The sequence below is a fragment of the Erithacus rubecula genome (assembly GCF_903797595.1).
Source record: "Erithacus rubecula genome assembly, chromosome: Z".
NCBI lineage: Eukaryota > Metazoa > Chordata > Aves > Passeriformes > Muscicapidae > Erithacus > Erithacus rubecula.
The window spans coordinates 16,257,828-16,284,836 of record NC_136661.1 but is presented as its reverse complement, the minus strand read 5'-3'; the positions used below and the strand labels follow the sequence as shown (position 1 = coordinate 16,284,836).

The 27,009-nt window shown below is 38.3% G+C and overlaps 1 protein-coding gene across 5 annotated transcripts in view; it reads right to left on the bottom strand.

Annotated features, from left to right (window-relative positions):
- Nucleotides 1-1,384: 1,384 nt before the first annotated feature.
- SLC38A9 (solute carrier family 38 member 9) overlaps nt 1,385-27,009 on the bottom strand; it is a 46,437-nt gene continuing 20,812 nt past the window's right edge. For all 5 annotated transcript variants that reach the window (XM_079330608.1, XM_079330612.1, XM_079330609.1 and 2 more), the window contains exons 9-15: nt 26,192-26,389; nt 23,437-23,544; nt 21,247-21,353; nt 14,865-14,978; nt 12,836-12,984; nt 4,974-5,063; nt 1,385-3,106 (exon numbers count right to left, since the gene is read on the bottom strand). In XM_079330608.1, coding sequence (XP_079186734.1) covers nt 2,941-3,106; nt 4,974-5,063; nt 12,836-12,984; nt 14,865-14,978; nt 21,247-21,353; nt 23,437-23,544; nt 26,192-26,389 — 932 coding nt within the window. In that variant the 3' untranslated portion in view covers nt 1,385-2,940. The remainder of the gene's footprint in view (nt 3,107-4,973; nt 5,064-12,835; nt 12,985-14,864; nt 14,979-21,246; nt 21,354-23,436; nt 23,545-26,191; nt 26,390-27,009) is intronic.

Below are 27,009 nucleotides of genomic sequence, written 5' to 3'. Positions count from 1 at the left end.
AGATCTGGATTTTAGCATGATGGTATCAGCACAGAGGATCTACTGCAGCTGCTCAAACCTCATGCAGCAAAAATTTCAGTTTGCATCACTGAGTTATCACATAATGTGGAGGGCTGGATTGTCAGAGTGCAGTGAGTTAGGGATGGTGCCAAACAAGGAGCCTTGTACTGTTAGGAAGAAAACCTTAGATTCTTAGTCAATGCCCAGAGCTGGAAGTGTTTCACCTCACAGCTTACTTCAGCAAAGTTCAAATGTAAAGGCAGAATTCAAGCAGAAATTATTTTTCTTCTGTGAGAGGGTAATAAATGACATTTCACAATACACCACTGAGTCAATATATTACTTTCTTTGCTTTGATAAGCCACATGATGATATCCTGGAACACAGAACCTAAGGAACTGAAATAAGCTGTCCAACACTGCAGATGAAATATGTGTTTGGAAAGAAAAAAATTTTTTACTTGCACAAAAAAAGACACTGCAATCTACATCTGGTGTTTTAGGGCATTTTAGTTGCCCTAAAAGCAACTTAAATTTTAAAGTATTATTTAACTTAGGATGCTGACAAAGAAGAGAATCCCTGAAAATGCCAATCTACTTACACACTCCTGATTTGCTTCTTATGTTTGTGAAAATCTCAAATTCATGTAGTAAAACTAAAAAATACTTTCTTATGAGAAAGTGTGCTTCAGGACATGGCAGTATAATGAAATATTTGCTATCACTCTAATGCTTACTAGTCTGTAATTCAAATAAAAGTTTATAAGGCTTGTATAAATAAACAGTGCAGCAAGAATCTATCTCTGTAACACAGAGCTAAAACAGTCTTTTATAAATGCTCTGAATAATTTCCTTCCAAATTTTGACTCAGTCATTCTACATTGCACAACTGAAAAAAGAGACACATAGAAGATGCAATTAGGACATTTCACCACAAATTCTGTCTTTCTTAGGAATTTCTGTTGACTACTAGATCCTAACAGAATTTAATTCTGCTAAAATCAATGGGTATTTTACTCTCAGCTTCAATCACAAGGATATAAAAATGGAATAATATAAAAATGGAATATGGAAGGATATAATCAAATTGAATCACCTGCACTACTCTGGGTTTGTACCTAAATTGAACACTGAACCTATAATAAATAAGCACAAGAGCTTATTTATGTGAATAAGCCAACAATGCTAGGAAATCTCTATCATTTGTCCTTTCATTTTCAAGTACTTCTCTTTTGAGAGTCTACCCAGGAGAAAATTACCAGGATGGTCTAATAGCTCTAATATAGAACAGGTGATGGATGTACTCCCCAGTTCTGATTTAAAGGCACAGAAAATTTCACAAGAAAAGAACAATTGGAAATAATAATTGCATTCTGCAGACAGTATTCCAAACTCATATAATATTTTATTTCATACAAATCAAAGGATATTTAGGAAAGTGAGTGTCCTTTACAGTTTGAGGAGTCTAAGTAAAACAAATGGATTTACATCATTACTAAAAAAGTTCACATAATTTCCCAGAGGAGCATGGTAATAACCTAGGTTATATTTTTCACAGTTTTTCAGATGAAAACATGAACTATTACCCTGCAATGTAATTATCTTTCCCAATTCCTACTTCACAAACATTGCACCACTTCAACTATTTGCCTCTTTTACTTACTTTGGAATTTAGTCTTGCTCAGATTTCTCCTTAAATTATTGTACATTTGTTTATTATTTTAATGCACTGAAATTCTGCACAAAGAGGAGTTTCTACTCTCTCTCCAGCCACAAAAATTATATTCCACTAGAGTCTGGAAACTTAATGCATGTTTTCTGTTAAGACACAAGAGTTACAGCAGGTAGATGAAGGAAGATGTCTATATGCTTACACACATACACCCTCTTAATTCGTAAACAAAAAGTTAAAAAAAAATCCCCACAACAAAATCTTCACAGATTCTTCCAGCTTCTGTTAAAAATTATTTAAAACTCAATTCTTATTTAAAACTTAAATTCATCCACGATTCTGAAGATGGCTGGCTTTGTCTCTCTGCTCACATCCAAAACGTCTAGAGTAACGTGGTGGGGAAGTGAGAGACCACCAGATGAAGACCCTACAAGGGCAGGCCTGTGATGAACAAATGCTGTGTACAGCATGCATCCATAAAAACCACATGCAACTCCTGACAAGACAGCTTCACAGCACATAATAGCCCAGTAACAGAGTTGAACTGAGGTCAAGCCTGGAATACTAATTTTAATTGTCTTGTTCTAATTTTTTTATCCTCCTGGCTTTTTTGTATTGTAAGATCACAAATAACTTGTGTACATATTGGTTCTGAATAAAACACTGAAACATGACTTTATTGTTTCTCTTTGTTGGAATTTCCTAGAGGAAAAATATTGCCAAAACAATTTAACAGCGTATTCAAAATTAAGAGTGCATTTTGACCCAAGTGACTATAAATTAACCCAAAAAAAAGAGGAAGGACAATAAATCCTTCATTTTCCAAACAAATCAGGAAAATAACTGCAACAAAAGAGTATTTCAAAGAGTCACTGAACAATACTGAGAAAGCACATCTGCTAATCAAGGTAGGGACAGTTCATTTGGAGGAAAGACTTCCACAGCTTGAGGCTGGAAGCTTTGTTTGGAGAAATGTGCTGTAAAAAATTAAAATATTTGAGCTTCATTAATTTTTGATGCATCTTCAACAAACCCAGAACTGTATCACTCAAATCTGAACAATTTCACTTCTCATAAAATTGTTTTTCAGAGAAGCAAGACATGACATTTGTAAAGCACTTGAATGATGTGTTAAGAATTTGTTTCAAAGGTGCAGCTCTTCTCAAGATCCTCATATTGAGGATGGTTCTCATGCTCCACAGTGTTGCTCAAGGCTGTTGCCAAATATGGCAGTACCACTTGTGACAGCCACGGGAGAAGGGGGAGTTTTCACAATAGGAATTGTGCAATCAGATTAGCCAGTCCAAGGAGGATTATAAAGATGTGAATGATCAAGGCAGGCCACGTCAGCTGCCCAGCACGGTGCAGGGAGATCATGTAGATGAGTGATGGATACACGAATACAAAGGCCAGACCACACGTTGCTCCTGAGTATCTGAGGAAAGAGAGGGAATAGGGGAAGAAAAAGGAAAAAAAATAAAGAATGATTTGCATCTATTCTTATTTCTTGTTGTCATTTAACCCCACTAAACCAATGAACAATCTGGATGAATATTGATTTTCTGCAATCGTTAAACATCAGTTTCTGTTCCTCTACCTCTTTCACTAGCATGTAAGCATCACAGCCTGTGTTGTCCAGCCCTCTGCTTGCTTGTACCTGCACTCTGACGTGGCTCTGTCCTTTCAGTCACACCCTGTGATGTTGGGGACCAAATCCTTTAGACTTGATGTTTCTGCTTTCTTTGGGAAAATTTGTCTACATTCAACAGAAGGAGACTGGACAGTGCATCCTCTGTTGCACATCCTTTACTCTCAGAACTGCAAACCACATTGTAACCCAGCCATTTGAGAACACATATTAAAGCATTTAAATATAGAAGTGTTCCTGAATCTGCAACTCTTATTTTAATTTATTTAATTACCTTCTAGCAAATCATTCTACAGACCTAAAAGCAACAACATGCCCTTCTTGTAACATGATCAACCACAGCATGGGAAACATTTAACTGCTCATTTTTTTTAACCACTCTCTTGCTTACAAAAATGTTCTCATTATTTTCACCTGCTAAGCAGCCAAATGTAGTTAAGTAACAACATATTTTGTTTCATATATTTAAACATTCTTTTCTGAGGAAAGATCAGTCTAACTTGCAAACACGGAAGTTAGACTGCATAAAGACAATTTATCTGCTGGAAATCCACTGTTCAACATGTTTGGCTACTATGTATAATACAGACATTAGAAGAGATAAGCACCAGCTTGCAAATAGAGACATGTACTGCACAATGTTTAACCAAATTATGTATCAGGAGGAAATTCTTTCCTGTCAGGGTGCTGAGACATTGGAATAGGCTTCCCAGGAAAGTTGTTGATATCCTATCCCTGGAAATGTTCAAGGCTGGGTAGGATAGGGCTTTGAGCCCCAGCTCTGGTCTAAGGGAAGGTGTTCCTTGCCCATGGCAGGAAGTTGGAAGTAGATGATCTTCAAGGTCCCTTCCAACCTCAAGGTCCATTCTATTATTCTAAGAGTTTATGATGATGATTAACTAGAAGATCTCTATTACTGAAATACAAAAAAATCTTGCTACAAGGAGAGGTATTAGAAAAAGAGGAAATGGGGAAAACCTTCAAAGATCAGTAACTGAGCAAAAGTAAGTTATTTTGCTACTTTGGTCAGACCCAAACCTGTCATTCTGGTTTTAGAATTGCAGATTTCTGTGTTTTTAAACACCACCCTCTCCTGGTTGCCTTAGGAAAGATGCAAACCAAGAATAAATGATAACACATACAAATATGTTGATGTCAAACATAGTAAAATGAGACTCACTATTTCCCCTAATATTTTCTATTATAGAAATTCTAACTTTTCATCAACATAGTAAATTTAAGATATCACTTAGAGGCACAATTTGATGCCACTTTTCCCTTTAAAGTTACTTGCTTTCCCAGATTTTTATTATGGACCTTCAAACCAGTTTCAAATGGTCTTAACATTAAAAAAACAACGTGAGAGAAGAACACAATGACAAAGCAACTTTTCTTCTGGCACCATACTGTTTTATGGGTAGGGTTACAAGATCCTCAGATACAGCTCCAGTAAAACACAACCACCTCAGGCACAGAGGCACAAACACAGATGTCAGAACTTTGCAAGCCGATTGTTTACACACCAAATCATTATTTATAACTTAAGAAGTCATAAGCTTCACAAAATATAAAGGTACAATTATTAAACTCCTTTTCAAGATGAAGACACAAACATAGTAATACTGCAAGGAAGTTCACTGCAAGCAACACTCACCTTATGATACCCCCTATATTTGGATAAAATCTTGCCATTGCTACTCCAGCTCCTACAATGGCTAGGTTCAGGATAAGCACATGGAAAAGGCTATGGGAAAGTGAGGAAAGAGTGTTAAAATGTTACATTTATTACAAAATACCACCACTGTCTTTCATTTACTCTAACTGGTACATGGATGGTGTTTTCATTTGCATGACTCACTCTATTAAAGCTAATTAATTTCACAGCAAACATGCCATCTACTGAAAATTCAGAGTGCCAATTTCTAAATACCTAGTATTTTAACTCAAAATATTCTTAAGGAATAAGAATATGTGATTTGGCAATTCTTAAGAAAAACATCATACGTGGTACTCAGCTCTCAAGTATTTCAGATGGATATCCAAATACCAAAGAAACAATACTCTTTAACTTAATTCCCACAAAAAAAGAATTAGCCTGTTCACAGAATGATCTGAATTGCTCAAATTGAACTAATGGAAACCAGAAGAAAGGCAAAGATGCATGAAGTGGAAAACATTACAAACATTATTAGGGGGGAAATAAAACCATAAAATTTGAACTCAACTGCATTTTGATAGAGGACAAGTATTTAAAATGTTGGATGTCTTATGGTATATGAATTGTAATGAATTTCCTTGCTCCTGCCCTATTTATGCTGAATTTTTTTGCTGAATTTGTTTTTACAAATAATTTCCTTTTGCATTAAGGATGAGAAAAACAGAGATTTTCTGGTTTTCTGCAAAAACAGCTTTTACTGCATAAGACAAATTCAGTACAGTTATGCACAGAGCTGAGACTCAGGAAAGTATCATTTTTCTTTTGAGAATAGGGAATGTTGGCATATTTTAGTATAAGGTAAGGTCAGGAAATACAATAAAAACCTGTGATATTTTTGGTAACACAGCTGTTTCTATGAAGGGAAAAAAGAATTCTCACAGAGGAAACATATATACACTTACAGGTTTTGTTTATTCTTCTGGAGGATATGATTTCCTAAAATATACAAAACCTGTAAGCCAAGGCTAATTTTTTCTTCACAGTAGAAAGCATGTGTATTACTAACAAACTTTTTAAAAGTGACAGCTTCCATGGCTATAGCTGAAAGGCTGCCTGCCAGTTTCCAAGTTAGGAAGAAAGATCAGAGACATTGAATAGTCTCATTAAAGTTCAGGGAAATGAAGGCAATTAAAAACACAAAGGAATAACTTAAGCTATGGACTGTTTTTAACCTTCAGTCTTTAAAACTTATTTCAAAAAGACAGAAAAAATGTCTTTAATTTTGTAGATGGCATTTTAACGGTAGTACAAGAGAGGCACTTTAGAGATGGATGACTGTAGTGAGGCTACAGCAGGTGTTTAAGTTTAAACACGTGGCAGATCGCAAATCTTACTATCACACAACTGAAACAGAAAGTTTATGGATGCAGAAAATAACAACACTTCTTCCATTCTTTTTTGGCTGAGACTATATTTTTAGCAAGACTGACTAAAACCAGTGCAGGCTTACTAATTCAAAAATGTTTTGCAAGTTTTTGTCAGTTTGGAGTATTTTAGCACAAAATCTAAAAAAAATCCCTGAAGTATTTTATTCTGCCATACTTTGAAGACGTGATTTTGTTGTTCAACACTACTGTTTTTTAAAAAATAATTATAGATTATTTTAAATTTTGAAAGCAAATAGGGGTGTCTCTATGTTTGGTGGGAAATGAAACGTTTTTCAATTTCTTGATCTGGGAAAGGATTATTGGGTTGAGGGGGGGACAATATGTTACAGCCTGAGTTGTAACCATCTCATAGGACAACAGGTATTTAACCTACAAACCCTTTCTTTTACCTAGGCAGATAGTCACATTTCAGCTTAGCTCATCTCCAGGATGGGTAAAATGTCTCAATCTTGATGGAGAGAAATGCATTACCCTTTAAGAAAAAAAAACCTCTACCCTTCTGAATAAAGTCTGATACCTAGGGCTATTTTAGCTACATTATACCTAGGGCTATATAGCTACATTATTTCAGACAATACATCTCCAAAGACTCTAGAGTTCCATGCAGATGTGTTCCAGACAGGACAAGCATTTCTCATAGCCTGTGACATTTTCACAAATTCTAAATCGTTCAGGTTTTGTCAGACACTAGCTTACAGTAAAATTAATGCTCACCACACATTGCAAAAGGACAGTCAGGAAAACAGCATTTGAAGGCAGGGAACATAACCACTGCTTATTACAATAGTAGGAAGAACAGTATTTAGAGGACATCAAAGATTAGAAAATATTCAGCCTGTTTTTGCTTCATCACCCTGGCCACATGCAGGTGTTTTCTAAGTGGTGTAACTTTCTTCCTCATGGTCAATGGCAGTACAGTTAGGTGGCCCATGCCAGGGCTGGACTGTCTGCCTGGGCAGCCTGGTTAGGGCTGCTACTCTGAGGCACAGGTTGAGCTGCCTGAAGGAGTCTGTAATTCACAAAGGAGGCACACCCATGGCAAGTCTTTTGTATTCTATCCTCAGTCTCCATACTCTCAGCTGGGCAGATGAAGATTTTAGCTCTTTTCTATAAAGGGAATTACTGCTCACCTGCAAAAATCCTGCAATACCACAAAAATGATATCAGAGAGGAGAAAAATAAAAAATACTAAAAGAAAATGCAAGCTTTCCCCTAAGTCTTGTTTTTTTCTCTCCTGGCAAGGTTAACCTTTCAGATTGACAGAGTGGAGAAACAACCTTGTATACCAGAAGATCATTAAAGCCCTTGCACCAGCAAGCTCTCTCCCATGGAAGAAGTAGCTACACTTAAGTCACTGAACAGCAGTGACCACATATATCTAATTAAATTTGGTATCCTCAAATGATGCCTCAAAGAATCATGTCAAAAACAGTGAAATCAAACCCTAGCACAGAGGAAATTTAAAGACAGAAACCGACTTTAAATTGCCTCAAGTTTTAGTTCTCTCAGAAGTTCTGGATTCAGCATGGAATCACAGGATGAACACACACAATGAGGGAAACTTAGGAAAGGAAGGAAAGAAGAAAATCAGAATCATCCAAGTAAGAAATTTTGAGAGGTTTCTGTGTCTAAAAATGCATTTTCTTCCTGGAAATCTCACTCAAGTGACATTGGTCAAAAAACAATGAATCACAACCTTTAAGAATCTAGGCAGAAGTTAGATGAAGAGCAGACAAGCAAACATGCATGCAAACAAAAGAAATTTATTTCATTGCATCAGAAGACATACATCTGTGGGAGAACTGGCAGGTCTGCTGGGCTACCATGGAGTAAAGGGAGGATAATCATTAAGGAAAGCCAAGTGATTTTTGTCTATCAGCTTATTTAACCTCTCACAACAGGAAAGATGTTAAAAAGTTTTCAAAAATCGTCCGATGACTGTAGAAAGCACTCTATGCACACCATATAATTAATCTAGGGAATCTCTGTCACAAATATCACTGTAGCCAAGAGTCAGTAACAGTAATAAGAAGAATGGGCTTTCTGTATGTATAAGATCCAGAGTCAAGTAAGAAACAACAGATAAAGCACATGCATCTGGCCCTAAATCAGCTGTTAAATGACGCTATTACAAACATATCTCATTTTAGAAAAGAAAGCAATTACCCAATACACAAAATTTTGGCCTTCCTTAACAACACCAGGGAGAGCAGAGAGAATGAACAGTTCCTTGGGTTTTGTCCCAGTACATCACTTTCTCTGTTGTAATCTGCATACTAGCATACATTTTTCAAAATAAAAGAAGGAATTGGGATGTGGTCTCTCATTTCTAAATCTTTTGTAGGAAGCAGAGAAAGGCTGAAGGAACTGTCGATTGGGTGTACCCACTGCACCAAGGTGTGTATGAAGCAGTGGACATCTGTAGGGAAGGGATGACATCTGGACAGGCTTGAGAGGTGGCACCATGCAAACCCCAGGGAGTTCAGCAAGGCCAAGTGCCAGCTCCTGCCCCTGTGCTGGGGCCAGCCCAGACACACAGGCTGGCACAGGAGTGATTGAGAGCAGCCCTGTGGGAAGGACTTGGGGGTGGTGGCTGATGGAAAACTCACCATGAGCCAGCAGTGAGTGCCCCCAGCTCAGAAAGCCAAGGGAATCCTGGCTGCATCCAAAGCAGCCTTGGCCAGCAGATTGAGGGAGGGGACTGTGCTGCTATGCTGAGATCCCACCTGGAGCACTGCATCCAGCTCTGGGGTCCTCAACATAGGAGAGACATAGAACTACTGGAACAAGTCCAAAGGAGGTTCATGAAGTTAAGAGGTCTGAAATATCTGGCCTAAACAGACTGGCTGAGCAAGGTGGGGCTCTTCAGCCTGGACAAGTGAAAGTTTTGTGGGGACCTCATAGACACCTTCCAGTACCTGAAGGGGCCTACAGGGAAACTGGAGAGGGATTCTCTAACAGGAACTGGAGTGACAGGGCAAGGAGAAATGGGTACACACTGAAAGAGGGAGATTTAGATTAAATATATGGAAGAGTAATGGTGGTGATACACTGGAACAGATTGCCCAGGAAAGCTGTGGATGCCTCACTTCTGGAAGTATTCAAGGCCAGTTTGGATGGGAGTCTGAGAAACCTGGTCTACTCAAAGCTGTCCCTGCCCATGGCATGATCTTCAAGGTCCTTTCCAATCCAAACCACTCTGTAACTCTGGGTGATGACACCTGTAAGAAGACTTCTGTGCCTAGCATGTCTCCAAGTGCATCTGATTTTAAGATAGTCAGAGACACAAGTGACTGATACTTGTACATAAGAGCAAGGAGAATCTTCCTTCTTAGAATCAAGGATGCTTTTTCTTTCTTCCTGATTTTGGAAGACAAGACTCTCCTTTCAGATAAGCAAGTTCCCACTGTTCAGTTTATGTCTATTGGGAAACCTGGGAGAAGAAAAGTTGTCTGTTTAAGCTTTTAAATTTGGAGACGCTGAGCTACTTCATCAATCAAGACTATGGGTTAGTAGGATACACTATAGGTACACACAGCTAAGAGTTGTTTATAAGAAAATAGCACTACAGGGTATCTTAACAGCACAAGACAAAAGATACAAAAATCCAGTCTTCAGACAATAAAAGGTCCTTAAAAATCAGTATCTAGCTTCTCATTATAATCCAGTTGTAATCCATGGTTTACCAGAAAAAAGTTGGATATGAACTATGATGTTGCTTTTGGTAGAACTTGCCTTGGATTAGAACAAAAATCAAGACTATAAATTGCAAAACAGCAAACTAATATTGTGGTGCTTTATTATAACCAGTGACAGATAAAGAAAAAGGGGTAAAACCCAGAGAATGAAATTGATCTGAGCAATGCAATCACTCGCAGGAAATAAACACTATCCAGCAGCCCTGTAACCATATGCAAGATCAAGCTATTTACTTTAAGTTGCATCCATCCAAAATTCTAAGTACTCCATTTAATAACTTAATAGTTATTAATTAATCTGTTAACTCCATCCACAGCAGCAGCAGGTACCCACACATGAAAATAACTGCTGATGTGAAGAAGCCTGGCTTTTAAAATCAGTGAGCTTCCATGTGAAGTAACCATCAGCTTACAAATGAAGATGGGAAAGTTTCTAATGGAGACCTGGACCAAAGGAGAAGGTGTTTCTGTTAGACTTTGTTGTTTTTGTTGGTTTTGTTTGAACAATTATATTCAGAAGGCAAATTTACAGCATTTCTCTCAGCTGCAAAGTAAACTTAATATAAGAAAGACGCACATATGAAAAGATAAGTGATTTAGAGTCACAGGTTTATATGAGGCTAGGTTGCCAGCAGAGATCCTGCTCTTTTCCTCCTTTTTATCCTTCCGGTTCACTATTCACACAAAAATTTTCTCCAGGCACGTGACCTGGGATATTCTCCTCCGTATATTCACCTTATAGAGACATCTAAGAGGTAAAGCATGAACCTCTGCAGGTCAATCTTCTTATTGCCCAAGAGCTGTTAGCCCTGATTAATGAGGATTTTGAGAAAAGAAGCCAAATATATTCAACTATTAACAGAGTGCTCATTTTCCTACACCAAGAGCCATAGAATTTAATATTTCCAGGTAGATTCTTCAGAGTCAATCAACAGGCTCTCCAGTAAAACATCAACCTACATAGCAAGAACAACATCTTCATATTTGCAAAACATTTCCCTGCAAAAGCAGCTCTGGGAAAAAATAAAAATACAAAGTTTTTCTGAAAGAGGTAATAAAGTGCTACTAAAGGAGCTTTGTCAGCTTAGGTGACTGGTGAGAATCAGTCATAAAGACACATTTCACTACTAAGTAGTGAATCTTTACTCTCCTCTCAGAGACATATTCTGTGCTTGATACCAGCCCTCAGTAAGTCTTCACTGCATAGAAAAAAACAAGGGCTGACCTTGTAAATGCACAGAAGCCAAAGCCTGAATGTTGAGTGATTTCTGTGCTGTCTTTGAGACACCTGGGATACTAGAGAGCAAGAGACAGCCCACCAGCCAGAATATGTTACCTTATCACTATAACTTGGAGAGACTTACACAGCTTCCTAGAAGCCATTTTTGACTTCTCAGAAGCTTTAAATATTTCACTACAAGGAGTCTTAAAAAAACAAATTTAAAAATGAAGTTGCCCACAGGACATCCTGGAGACAAGAATCAAGCAAGTATCTGCATCATCAAATTCATCACACCATGAAGGCTTAAAACAGCAAGCTGGAATTAAACTGAGTAGAGACTGACATACAGCTGTAGGTTCTAGGAGAGACCATGAAGGAAATGGAAACCATTCTGGTCAGAGAGTAACTAGAGGGAGGAGATGGGAAAAGGCATATCCACATAATACAAAGGATAAGACTATTTCCCGGTGGCTGTGAAATCCATCTTTAGCACTTAAATAAATGGCCTTGTTTCCAACAGTAACTTGTAGCAGTTCCTAAAAATCTCAACCTTGAACTGCATACAATTCAGAGTCAAAAAAAGCAGGCACTTATTTTACCGCCTAATTTTAGGCATTCAGTTTCTAGAACTTCTCATACCTATTTTAGGACTCAGAAGAAACCTGAAACTTGGAACAACATCTCTGCAGATCTGAACTGCTGATGCCACAGAGAAAATACACATTCCTTCCTGAGATTTTTTTTTTCCTTTTCTCTGTCAATAGTAATTCACAATACAAAATAAGAAACTTTGAGATAAATGGCAACTTCTCAGCTGTGACAAATTCAGTCCTCCAAATATAAATATCCTAGGTTTTATTTTAAAAACCAAACTAAAACTGAAATCTGCATCAGCTCTTCCCTGAAGTACAGACATTGTACAAATACAAGGGTGTGGCTCATTTCTGAAATTAGCACGTGAAAAGCTATTTTTATAAGCATAGCAGCAGCCCAGATAGCACAATTAACAATTCACTTAGCTATTAACTCTGTTTAAAAACAGAGGGATGATTACTAATCACACACAATCAAAGCAAAGATGGCATGCGGAAAGATTAGTATATAGAGTATTCCTTTTTCAAAGCTTAAGGACTGCTAAACGAAATATTTCTGGACTAAACTTTTTTTTTTCCTGTACAACTTTACTTTTGCTGTATAATTGTGTAACACAAAGGAACGTGTTGACAAAATCTTCTATTTATTGATAGAATGAAGAACTAAACTAATAGAATTCCCCCCTTATTCCGCTCTGGTAAACTGTACCAGTCCTGATCTGCAGGTAAGTTTGTTTAGCATGCCTCTTCATCCTGACTCTATAAACTCTGTGAAACTAGCTTATGAAATGTACCTAATGTACAAAAAAACATCCTCAAAAACCCAGCCAAATTTCTGACAACAGAAAGCCAGTTAAGCAAAGTGTGCAAAACTATTGTCAAAAAACAGACTCCTTACCTTGGGTAAGCATTTCCAAAAAACTGTCTTAACAGCTGAACTCGTGCCAGATAGCCCAACAGTGGGTATACAGTCATCATTTGGAACAGCAGGAATATTCTTGCAACAAATGACATGATGTCATCACTGGGAAAGTTATCTAGAAAATTCTAAACATATAAGTAATGTTACACATCAAGGGTGGCTTGTTTACATGTATCTGCTGGTTTTTACTATCTGTATGCCAGAAAGAATGGGATAAAATCCAAACAACTACAATTGCTAAATAAACTCCATAACATGAAAAACCTTCTCCCTCTTATACAACTGCCTTGCCACCAAATAACAACTGGTTTTTAAATATTACTAGGCTGATGTCAGTGTTAACGTTAGTATAACATAAGGGATTACTTTCTGCACTTCTGAACATCCTCAAATAATCCAGGCTGAGGAAGGGACACCTGACCTTTTTGGCAGATGGATTCATATGTTTCTATTGTCTGTCATGTCATACCTACTTATTAAAAACAGTTATTCAGTGAGTAAAACTGCATTACATACAAATGAGGAAGGGACCGTACACTACTAGTGGGAACTTCTGAAAAAGTATTATAAGACTTAAATATCATAGAAATATGTGAATGGCTTCATAGGTACCCAAGATAACTACAGAAAATAAATGGGAAGAAAATCCCACTCATTTTCTGTTATTTAACTTTGGATTTCATCCTGTGGAATTATCTCAGGTGGTTAAAAAAATTATTTCAAGGATTAACAGGATATTAACAAGGATTAACTAATCCACAGTCAGAGGAAGTCTTTAAATGCTGCCTTATTGCTAATATTATGCCAGAGCCATAGAACATATAGAACATATAAAATGCATCCCCCATTGATAACTGCTATTTACAGTGTGGAAATCAGTTTTGCCTATAAGCAGATAAGAGTTTTTAGCCTTTACAGGATGTTTCATGTGGTGCTAATATCCAAAGAACTCTGCTGACAAGGTTCACTAGAGTATCAGGCTCCAGACTGTCAGACTTCAAATGTAATTGCAGTGAGGACTGCTATCTAAACAAGCTTGCTTTCACATTCTATTTCTTCTAGAATCCTAATGAGTCACTGCACACACTTCTCAGAATTAAAGAAGCTAAAGAAATTAAAAGCTCAATTGTTCACTTGTTCATTTTGGTCCTTCACCACTTTCACAGAGTATTTATTAGATTTCGTTTTTCACCAAAATACTCAGAACCATTTTTGAATATAAATGAGATAACACAAGCATTATTCATCTGTTTGTGGTAGTGCCCACAAGGTGTCCCACCAACTGACAACAGTCAAATGCAGATGTGCCTGCCAGGGTGGATCATGAAGCAAGAAGCAGTAGCTGGGGGGTTTTTATTGCATATTTATTAAAAGCTTAGGGACAAATATGGTATCTTGGCAAGTATTAGGAAGAGCACTAGGTATTAGGAAGTATTAGGAAGAGTATTAGGTGATTCTGCCCCTCTCTCAGCCCTGGTGAGACACATCTGGAGCACTGTGTCCAGTTCTGGGCTCCTCAGTACAACAAAGACATAGAGTTCCTACAGTGGGTCCAGCTCAGGGCTACAGAGATGATCAAGGACCTGGAGCATCTCTCTTACAAGGAAAGGCTGAGAGAGCTGGGCCTGCTCCTGTTGCACCTCATCAGTGTATACAGGTATCTAAAGGGAGGGTGTCAAGAGGATGGATCTGGCTCTTCTTGGTGGTACCAAGCAACAGGACAAGAGGCAATGGGCAGACACTGACGCACAGAAAGTTTCAGCTGAACTTGAAGAAGAAATTCTTCACAGTGTGAGTGACTGTGCACCGGAACAGATTGTCCACAGAGCTTCTGGAGTCTCCCTCACTGAAGATATTCCAGAACCATCTGGATGCAATCCTGTGCCATATGCTCTGGGATGGCCCTGCTTGAGCAGGGAGGCTGGACCAGAAGACCCAACGTGGTCTCCACCAAAAAACCCATTTTGTGATTCCATGAAATACATACTGCAGTAAAATATCTCACCTGTTCAATACATTCTTTGGACAATGGTGGAGAAGGAAAAGATGCAAAAATTATCACTCCAACATACAGATATGTTAATCCAACCAGGAAGTATGCAATAGAGAGGTCTCTCACCTGAGGAAAAACAAGATTTTATTTTTGCCAGCCAGCACTTACACACAAAACCAGATGAAATAAAAGCCTCATAAGAAGATTTCTATTTCATGTATTACTGGTACTTTTATATGCATTACTTCTTTATATTCATTACTATCACTTGTACATTTTTATTTTTACTTCCTACTACTTGAATGGAGGTTCTGGTTAGATCAGATAGCTGCAAGGAGATACTCCACAGTGGTATCAGACAAGTATTATTTAATCTCTCAGCATATAAAAAAGGCACCATGAAAGAGATATGCCAAGAGATGTAGCATGTTATTCCTGATGCAAAAACATACACTAGTTATTAAAACAAACAGAAAATCCCTTCTACTTTCTTACATTCACCTATGCCTATCAAGAGCCTCAGGACACAAATACACCTGTCTAAGACAAAAAGCCCAGCAATGCCCTATGTTATATTTCTTGTCATGAATAAAATCTTGCAGTCAAAGACATCAGCCTACCCAACTGCAGATACAGGAATTTAATCAAAGGTTTTAGGGAATGAGTGTTGAAGCTAGGGTGATAAATCCACACTTAAGTACACTACATACACTTAAGTATGGATTTAAACCTAAACTTCAATGTTCTGTTCTGAAAATTTTGGCTACCTTTATAAAATACAGAATATATGCTAATATTTTCTACTACATAAAAATAATTACACATTTATTACAGGAAAATAACTGGCAAAACTAATTAAGGACTTTATGGAACTAGAGAATCCACATATACATCAGATTAATCTCACAGCAATCTACTTGGTGACTTATTCTTCTACATAACTTCCTTCCTTTGGAAATAAAGAGGGAGACCATTTGTTTCTAATTATTAGGTAACCAAATTCTGTATAAGGTTATATTATGGTACAAAACACTCATCACCTTACAGCAAATCATTTGTTCAGCTGCTGCTAATCATCAGCTTCTTAAAGGATTACTAGTAATGTTTGAATACATGACCCTGTTTTTCTAAGACTGAGATGCAAGTCTTACTAGCTCAGGCATAGAACCAAACTATTAGGATTATACTGGTTTCCAGACCAGGGTGATAATTATTACCTCCAGCCAGCTCATTGAGCATGAGCAAAGCTTCCTCACTTCTGTGCACAGAAATGTTTCCCTAAGTGCTTCTTTACACTATCTTGTTAAGAGAAGAAGCAAATCCTACACCACTTCAGGCTCTGCCAAGGGTACGGCAATTCTCAAGGAAAGTATTAAATGCTAGATTATGAGTTTGAGAGAAATTCAGATGGAATCCAGTTTTTGGTGAAAGACGTGGAATCTCCTATTCATTTTGCTAGTGTTTTTGGGGAAGAAGATTGCTGTCTGATGAGGAATATTATTCACTCCTTAAAGGCTGATGGGAAAAAGGCATCACTGTGTTTTGAACACATTTCAGGGCGGCCTTCAAGCTCCCAGCAGCTGCACATTTCTAGCTGCAACCTCTTTCTCCCGCTGACTAGTTAAATGCTCAAGCAAGATGATTCCCTAGACTTCACCCTCCTCATACTGGTCACTGAGTAAGGACTATCAACTTTCATCAGAAGCTGAGCAGTAGCCTTTTCTTTAAATTGCATGCAGAATTTCTCCTTGTGACATGAGATGGTTTTTATACAACTTCTACGTCTTCAAAACCACCAGGGCCCATCCACCTTAAAAACTGATTTTAAGGATACAAAATTTAAGCAGCAAAATTTCTTATAGGTATTTCTTACAGTAACTTCCATTAACTGCAGTACTCAGAGACACACTAAGGTGGTTTTGCAAAGAGATACAGACTCTCATCTCTTGAGGACAGGACTTCAACAATTTTTACAACGTACCCAAGACCTTCTTAATCCACATCATCTGCCAAAATCTGCGTTAAATCTTGTATTTTAGGTGTAGTCCTAATGCATAAAAACAGCACAGTAACTCACAGTTGTTATTTGTACTCTGCCTAACTACAGAACACAGAAGTTCTAGAATCAACTGTAAAACTATTTGTGCTGTCACATGTGCAGTTGTGAGGGCAAGAAATCTGAAATAAAATTCTTACTGTTTCCTTTGAACATGAAAAATGGTAGATAAGTGGTGTGCCATTACCTCCAACAGGTACTAGCACCAGTACTGACCAGTTCACATTTCTAGGCTGTTTTCTCCAGGTGCTGTCACCACACTAAGAGTACCCAGATTTTGATTTCAATAAGCTACTAAAATAGAAATAGTCAGCTAGAAAACCTGGATTTATTTTTCTCTCAAACATACATCATCTCCCTTCCAAACACATGCTGCTGTGTATAAGATGGCTATCTTTGTACAACATGTGTTTACATAACAGGAATATCTTTTGATTAATGTTCATTATTCCTCAAGAGACCTGGGCTTACTCCCTAAAGACCTTGATAGTACTATTTAGACAGCATAATTCCAGACAAAATCAAAGGACACATGGGGAAAGATAAAAGGGCAATTTTAAGTAAGAGCAATAACTACACTTCTTTTTTTATTTTATTTTATTTTATTTTTATTTTATTTTTATTTTATTTTTATTTGATACTTGAGGCATTTACATTCAAAATGGACATTGCTGTGGTGAAAGCTGCCTAAGCACAAGAACACAGCAATTCTTACTGTCACAGTTTAAGAACCAAACTTGTAGAAAAAACAATGTTAGAAGTAGGAAGTATTTATAGAATCATGGTGGAAGTCTCCAAGTAAGTATCTAAGGTAATATGCAGGTCACAGTCCATAAGGATCACAGCCTGACACCTGAGAAGCCCTTGTCAAATACACCTAAAGTAACAGGCAAATTTTCAGACAGAGCTTGGAGACATATGTTAGCTGCAATTCCTGCTGACAAGGAGCTCTCCTAGTCAGATCCTTAAAACAAAGTGTTAGAAGTGCCCCTGGAAGAAGAGAAATTTGGATGATCTAGGCTGGCAGCAGTAGTACAACAAAGGAAGATATCACTCTCTTAACAAAAAGATGAGTCTAATAAACAGGTGGAGCTAACAAAGACAACCCTGAAAGTAGAAGACTTTGTACCACACCCACGGTCAGTACTCAGGTGCTGGCCAGACCTGCAGCATGGGATTTGACATGGCACAGAGAAGGCTCCGTGGCTCTGTGGACATTTCTTATGTGGTGCTGCAAAGAACAGGCTACTTTCAGGCCTTGATTTACCTACTGAATGCCACAGAGGAGACAGTTCACTTCCTTCCTCAGTACCTGGGAAAGACAGTTTGTGGAGCTACTTTTTTGGGTGGAGAAACCTGTATTAGCACTTAGTAATGATTACCACATTTGAAATACCTTTAAATTATCCCATTTCAGATTAATCTCTTCTCAGGAGAGATGCTGTCTCTGCAATATCTCAACAGGACATTGATCTATATCATAAAAACAGACTTCATTGTTCATGCATCAAGGGCAAGTGGTAACACTTAATTGGGTGGCAAAAAAAAAAAGCACTTCACCAGGATGGATGATGCTGTACATAATTTTTGTGGAAAGAGAAACCAACAGTATGGCACCATCCATAGAAGCTTGCTCTGTTTACAGGAAATAAAGTGTTCCAATACTGCAGAAAGTAAATACCATTTACAGATCCATGCTTTCCATCCATAGAAGCTCACTCTGTTTACAGGGAATAAATTGTTCCAATACTGCCGAAAGTAAGTACCATTTACAGCTCCATGCTTTCTGCAGTTAATACCTAGACAAAAAACATCCCTCCACTCACAGTCTTTCTCCCAGGAACACCCACAAACAACTGTTAGGAGACAGCACTAGTGTATTAATGTCTGGACATCATGTGGGCTTGTATAGTATCTGTACTGCTGCACAGGGAAACTGATCACAGACATAAATCAGGAAAAAACCAACCAACCAAAACCCACAGATAACCTCATTTTTGTGGCTGGGTTAGCTTTCTACGCAATTTGTTTTCAAACAATTTGATTGAGCACTGTACAAAAACTTACACTGATAAATACAAGGAGGCAGCAGCAGTGGGAGATGGGACCAGGAAGCTCAATTCTGAACTGCAGACTAAAAACTTGCTCACAGGGCTTCTCCAGGCTGTGCTGCTGACATGTGGCTTACTCTGGTGCACTGCTCTTCTCACACCCACACCACTGTACAGGAATAGTGGCCAGAGCAATCCTCCCCCATGTGTGTTTTAGCTTTGGGCTGTGATGCAAGCCTGTGACTATAATGGAAGCTGCTATTGTTTTGAATTTCTGACTCCATAAGAGGAATGTTATTGTTTGTCTTACTTTTTTCCACCTCCCCAAAGAGCTGTTCTATGACCACTAGTTTCAGCAAGTTTTGTTCAAGACTAAAACAGTGCTTATCCAGCTTGCCAAGTTCTGTGCTTTTTCACAGAACACTGATGGAAGTGACTTGTTAACAGGTCAATAAATAAAACAGTGAAGTTTTTATCCATGGAGTTATATCAGCATCAGCCCATCAGATACTGAGAGAAGAAAGCATCTTGTAAATATATAGGAAAAAAACCCCCTGACTTATGACAGCAGACCCCTACACATACGGAAATCTCCCACTTAGCCCAGCAGCTTAGTGACATAATCACAAAACAGCTCTTTGAGAGCATAGGTACTTCATTAACATTTGCAAAGCACTTTTGAGACCCAGGTGAAAGCCTCCCATACAGCTACAAAAGGAAAATAAATCTCCAGCCAAATAAAGCTACTACAAAAACTACCCAGAAATTTGTTTTCCCATTAAAAATCTTTCCTGTCATACTTCAGAGGTGTCCTTTCTGAGCAATTTGAACATTTTTCTGGAATGTTGAGTTTTGTCAGGGGCCTGAGATCCATGCTAGGGCTGACTTGGAAATTCAACTTAAGCTCCAGGAAGGGTATTAGAAAGGCTGATTCAAATGCAGGCAGCAGTTTCTTCCTCCTTCACACAGGAAAAGCAAGCTACAGAACACTCCAGGTGCTGGTTTTTGCATCTGATTGCTTGCTCTGATGTAAATGGAGGGGGAAAACACACAGGAAAACCTTGAAGATGGAATGAGGGTATTAAGCCTCCTCTGCATACAGAGCTGATTGCTGGAGATCTAGCCTTTGGAATTTGAAAGCCACAGCTAAAGAGAAATCTTGCCCTCCTCCACATCTTAAGATTTTCTTAAGTGAATTGAGAAAAAGCTTACCTAGCTTTCTTTGTCCAGACCTCCAGCTGTTAAACTAATTTCTGAGAAGCCCTGTAAACCCCAGAAGCTTCCCAGAGGAAAATTCATGACTCTTGCAGATTCACAAGCTGATCTTGATTCACAGGTACAAGGAAGTAACCATGCAGATTTCTAAAGCCTAAGAGGCCATCTCTTTGCATTGGGACATAATCTACACTTCACTGTCAAATAATCAAAATTTATATATTGTATCTAATGTGTTGTATAGGCATCTGGCTCCTAGTGGCAGGGATCAAGTAGGGGGACAAGATGACATCCAGAGGTTTCTTACAACTTCAGGCATTCCGGGATTCTATGATTTTCATTCAGCTAGTATTTTAAAAACTTTTTATGTTATTGCAGGTATTTATAGCTAAGATATTAATGAAACTGGACAAGAATCCTTGGAAGTAGGGAGGAAAAGATAAAATAATAAAAATATTTAGAGTAAAAGTTACTCTCAGACTCTGTGTATTGTGTTTACTCCATGTGGTATTCAATAATGGAAAGATCTAAAAAAAGAAAGCAGTTCCATCTGGAGAAGCAGCACTTAACCTTTTCAAGGGCAAAGCACCAGTCCAAAGACTAAATATCACAAAGCCTCCTGATCTAGCCTTCATCTTGCAGGATTTCATAAATTGTGCCAAGTTTCTCTATGGAGTTTGACTAGAATTGTGAGACAAAACTATTGAAGCAACTCTGAGAAAAGGTACTACCTAGACACTAAAACTACTGTTCAGGATTCCACTAAAATCAATCCTGTACCAAACATTTTCCATCATTTTTCCTTCTAAAATTGGTCAGCTTTCATTGACTCCTACAACATTGTCATGTCATCTGCCTCTTGTGTGCAATTTGGCTGTTTAATACCAATTTGACCAAAAGTAAGTTTGGTGCATTCCTCAGGGCTTTTATGTAAACAAATTTGTAATTGATCTGTCACTCTCTCATAGCAAGGAAAAGAATGTGTAACTTTTTTCTTATAAAATCACAGGAAAAAATTACTGTTGTCTGACAGTCTAGAAATACATGAGCACAGTCTTGTGAAGTTACTTACATTGTTTTCTTGATTCCTGTTATTCTGAAGAAGTGTGATGACACAATTGTGGATGAAGAAGGCAAGCGTTAGAATCCCTGTGAGCTGAGGGAACAGAAATCTAAACTCTAAATGAAGAAAAAAAGGGTGTTTTAAAATTACTTCTTTGAAACAAGCAATGCCAAAATGCAGATGACATACAGTGCTCTAGAGGGTACTGGCAAACTCATGAACATCTGCCTTGAAATGGGACATCTATCTCTTCTTTTACCATAGCCACTGCAGATATTTTATCAGGAAGTACAAAATGCATGAAGACAGTAGTTAGTATAGAATACAGTTACCAGCAAGGCTTGTAACCACCAGTAATTACTAGGTTAATTTAAGATTGACTCATACAAAGTGTGTGTCAGTCTGTGTCTTTCTGCTCCTCAACAGTTAAACTGGAAATCATTTGTAAAATTGGAACTGACAGTAGTGAGGTTATATACCAATGGGTTCCTGAAGAGGTAGACGGAGAGAAGGAATCATCATTCACCTTGTGAGCACTTTTAGTTATTAAGAAGTCACTTATGCTACCAGAAGAAAAAGCTCATCTGTAGATATTTAGCAGTATCTGCTTACAAGACAGGGCATAAAGAAAGTCAGAGCAATTTCTTTTCATGCTTTACAGCACGTATGAAAAAAATTTGTCTCCATGGGAATACTATTGTTCAGCTTTTTTAATACTCAAAAGATGTTCAGAAGATGGTGGTTCTGGAAGTGCTGCAAATGGCGTAGGAATTCAATGCATAATACCATTAAAGTAACACATAGTTACTATTACCTAAGAATGTATTTACTCTTTAGAGTGCTAACAGAACTTAGAAACCCCTAAGATAACTCAGCTTCTGAGAAGCATCCAGAAGTACAGCACAACATGCTTCAGAGGTTCACAAAACCTTACAGAACAAACCACAGAGAACTCCATGCAAACATATTTTAAACAGGCTTCTGTAAAGTGCTATGAAGTTAGTAAAGTAGGCAACTAATGCAGGGCTTATCCAAACTGAAAGAGCTTTTCCCTAGAGCTAGTTTCACTGTACCTTCAATACCTAATTAGCATGATGCGCTACTGACAGAACTGAGAGTGCAAGCAACTTCTGGGCTCAACTTCTGGGCTTGTTTTCCAACCATGACTTCAATCTCAATAATAAAAAGCAAACTGACAGTTTAGGAATTTCTCAGTAGCTGTATTTGTATGCATTAGCTACATGCTTTATTTATCTCCTAGCAGCACTAGGAGTTTTTGCCAAATTTATCAAACTACTGGATGCTCAACTTCTCAATGGCCTGTGGCATGTGTGCCACTATAACTCATTTTTTTCATTTGTTTCTAAGAACAGAAGAAGTGATACTTTTCTAATGTACAGGACACAGCTCCCTGGAGCTAACTGATCATAAAATTTTCCTTATTGTAAAGGATGAGAAAAAATCAGTTACAACCTAACTCTGGTTCTCTTATTCCAGGTTTCTTAAAAAAAAACCAACAAACTGATCTCTTTAGACTATCTGTCCAAGCAATACCAAATGCCACTTGTTTATGACTATGGCATCTCACAGAATAATTTGTAACAGTAATTTGGAAAGAACAAATAGCCATGTAACAACTTTCAAGAAAATAAACACATATTGATGGGTACTGATGGGATAAAAACAGCTCATGAGTGTTTGAAAGAGAAGAGCTACTAAGATTATCGTCTAGAACTTGAGATAGACCAGGAAATACAGGAAAACTGTACTTGAAATTATGGTAAATGAGGTATTTCATTTAAGCAAGACAGTGTGTGGGGAACTTAGAGCACCCTTAACAGCCAAGTCTGTCTACAGTTTGTCATTTTTAATTGCTACTGAAACTGGCACAATCTGAAACTGGTGCAACCAGGACTTAAAACAACATAGGTGAAAAAGAACTATGGCAAGTTCTCTGTCACAAGATTTATGTTGAAGATGCCTCTGACAGGCACTCCTCCTCTTCCCCACTGTTGATACTGTCTTTTAAGAAGGAACATGATGGGGAAAGGGATCCTTGACACTTTGTCTGGAGGGATCTTTTCTCTATTTGCAACATCAAGACAGCATCTCCTCACTTTACTTATGTCTCTGAATGAAGAAAAAAAAATCTTAAATTCACCAAATACATACTTCACTATTGCATTTTAACTATCTTACCTGGTACAAAAAATTCATTCTCTGTAAACCAGTTGAATTCCAAGTGTATTCCCAGATGAACAGCCTTTACTGTAACCAGAAAAACTAAGTAGACAACTGAAACTGTACCTGGAAAAAACAAGAGCCAAACAAATACCATGATATAGTAGGAAGTATTCATGCAGGGCATCATTTCTGTTCCATCCATCTAGTTACTAGTAGCCAAACATTTATGGCTGGTATTCATTCCTAATGGAAGACTAGGTCTAAACTTTTTCTTCACTTCTCCTATAGGTTGGACAGAAAAAATAATCCACATGCACACAATGTAAACTTCCTGCAAGTTTAATATTTTCCAGGTGCTGGTGACAGCAGAGGAAGTAATCCCTGTTGCTGGGCAGGTAGGAAGGTCTTTAGGCACTAACAGACCAGTTCCAGCTTCCACTGCCAGGATTTCAGTCTAAGCTTAGACAGGGTTGATCACAGTACTCCAGCTATTACAATGTCCATCTAGTCACTGACCTTTTGAACCAAACAGCCCAATGGAAAATGAAATTACTGCACTTGTGAACTTTACACTGGGAGCTAGAAGTTGATAATGACATTTCAACTATCACTAATTAAAACATTGTGTTAATTGTAATTTTGGATAATCTTTATTATAATACTGGATTTGCATTACACCTGATTGGTTCAGAGGCCTCCAGCCTCTGCACAGCTAAAGGACAACAAATGAGACCACAGATGGGTATAATGCTTGCTGTGTATACCTGTGGGATGGAGGGTATGCAGTCTTGTGTCAAACCATTTGAAAGAGACAAAAGCAGAACAGCAACTAAATAATAATAGTTACTAACAGTAACTAAAAATTGAAGGAAACTGAACAATAATTAAGGCTACTGCAATGAACCTCATGGCCAATAAGGCTGCTAGTGAGCAGAGAACAGGCTGTAAGCAAGCAAAGACCCAGAGTTTTAACAGTTTAGAATACTCCATGGGTATCAAGAAAAGCAAAACTTTACTGAGATAAATTTCAGCATCTCAAAATTGCCTTCCATTTTTTCTTGCCCTATAAACTTCAGGGTTTAAAAAAAAGTAAGGCAATTTTGAACAGCTTCTGAATTAGTAATCTACTGAAGTAATAATAATAATTAATAATCTACTGATGTGATGAGTAATCGACATTCTGTTTTTTTAATTTATAATGTTATATCTACCTACATAAAACCCTCACCTTTTGCACAGAAACAGTATCAAGTACCCAAATTCCTGTGTGGTATATTCATTTAGAAGTTTCAGTAAGACCAGATCCAAGCTCTGATAAAGGGCCACTAAGGAACAGAGGAACAAACTAGACAATCAAATCCCTGTCCTCTACCTCCTTTACAATGTATTTCCAACTTTTTCAACCTCTGATCCTCATCTAGTTTTCTCTTTCTCTTCATTGTGAGCTTCAGTGTTATCACTCAGACCTCTTCTACTCCCTGAACTGTGACCAGCTCCACCTGTCATGCATAGGCTTTAGTCACTTTACCAGCCTCATCCATCTTGGCCTTCTACCTCAAGACATGGAAGCAGGAAGTCACAATTGTTTCCTCTGCAGCCGAGGAGTATACAGTATTGGAAGTTGGGACAAAGAACAGCAGCAGGTCATACTGACTGACTGATGCTGTGATTAACTAATCACCTGACTGGCAGAAAATTACTTCAGATCAGAAGTAACTTCTGGTTTAAATGTTTAGCAGAGGAGGAAGAGTATGCCTGACTATACCATATGTATGTATCAAATGCTGCACAGTAGTATGCATAGAACCATTTGAGAAGATCTCTTGTAGATGCAATGGAATTTGTTTCACTGGATTATCAAGCAAGAAAAAGGAAGAAAAATGAACTCTCTATTACCTGTAAAATTCAAGCACAGCAGAACGCAAAGCCTGTGGGGTTAACAAACCAAGTGACAACTCACTTCAAGGCACAATATGGGCTGCCAGCAAAATACTGGAACAGTGGCTGGAAAGCTGCCTAATGGAAAAGGACCTGGAGGTGCTGGTTGACAGCAGCTGAACGTGGGCTGACAATGTGCTGACAGGTGGCCAAGAAGGTGGCCAATGACATCCTGGCCTGGATCAGCAATAGCAGGGCCAGCAGGAGCAGGGCAGGGATTGTCCCCCCTCTACTCAGCTCTGATGAGGCTGCTCCTGTGACATGAATACTGCCAGTTTTAGGCCCCTCAAGAAAAGGACACTGAGATGCTGGAAGCGTCTAGGGAAAGGAAATGAAGCTAATGAAGGGTCTGGAGCACCAGTGCTGTGAGGAGCAGCTGAGAGAGCTGTGGGTGTTTATCCTGGAGAAAAGGAGGCTCAGGGGTGACCTTATAATTCTCTACAGCTGCCTGACAGGAGGGTGCAACCAGGTGAGACTTGGTCTCTTCTCCCAGGCAACCAGTGACAGGATGAGAGGACATGGCCTCAAGCTATGCCAGGAAATGTTCAATTTGGAAAATGTTCTTAGAAAGGGTTGCCAAGCACTGGAACAGGCTGTCCAGAGAAACGACTGAGTCACCATCCCTAGCCGTATTAAAAAATGGGTAGATACAGCATGTATAGACAAGGTTTAGTGGTGGACGTGACAGTGTTGAGTTAATGGTTGGACTTAATAACCTTACAGACTTTTCCAACCTAAAAGATTTTATAATTTTACTCACTGGATAGTTTTCCCTGTCATCTATACACTTTAGTCACAATGAACCAATGCTTTAATAGTATTTATTACCCACCTAGAACATTAAACTTTGCAAAAAAGGATGGAGACTTCAGATTTAGTAGGGGTAGAAGAATTGCAATCAGGTAATATGGTACTGTTTGTGATTTGTCCCACCATTCCTCAAAGAGTTCAAAACCTGTTCTGTTGCCAGAAGAGAACATCACACTCCTATTCTGTGGTGGATGATCACTAGCAGCACTTGGACAAATGACTGGAAGAAACAAAAAGAAAAACCATCCTGAGATGAAAAGGCTTTTTCTTGCACATAATATTTACAGCCAAGATCCCACAACTGCTGGTGTGTTTTACCCACTAAGAATTGCTCAAGTGCAATGTTTGGTATCTCAGTTCCTAACTTCTGCTTGTTTTCTTAATCAGGAATTCATTGCTAAGATTCCACTGCTAGACACCTTGCTCTCTGACAGTGCTACAGTTTTTCCAGTTAATCACAACAAATATAATAATTTACAGAAGCCCAAGTTGTGATACAGGATCATCCTTCAAGGTCACATACCTGTAACAAGGCCTGTTCAGTGCCTATGTGCACCAGCTGGAATCAAGGCATAGCAATGCTGCCCTGCATCTGGCTGCATATTTAGCATCCTATTCTGTCTCTGAACACTTCAGTAAGATCATAATAACCAAAATCCAAGTGCACCTCTGTATAGAAGAGCCTGAATTACTCTAAGTTGCTCTTCTGTAATAATTGGCAGGTTGAAAACTCATACACAGAACAAAAACACTCTTGTCATCTTTGTGCCATGACAGGGGAAAGTACATCACTGCCAAACAACACAATACAACAGATTTAAGATGTGCTCCAGTAACACT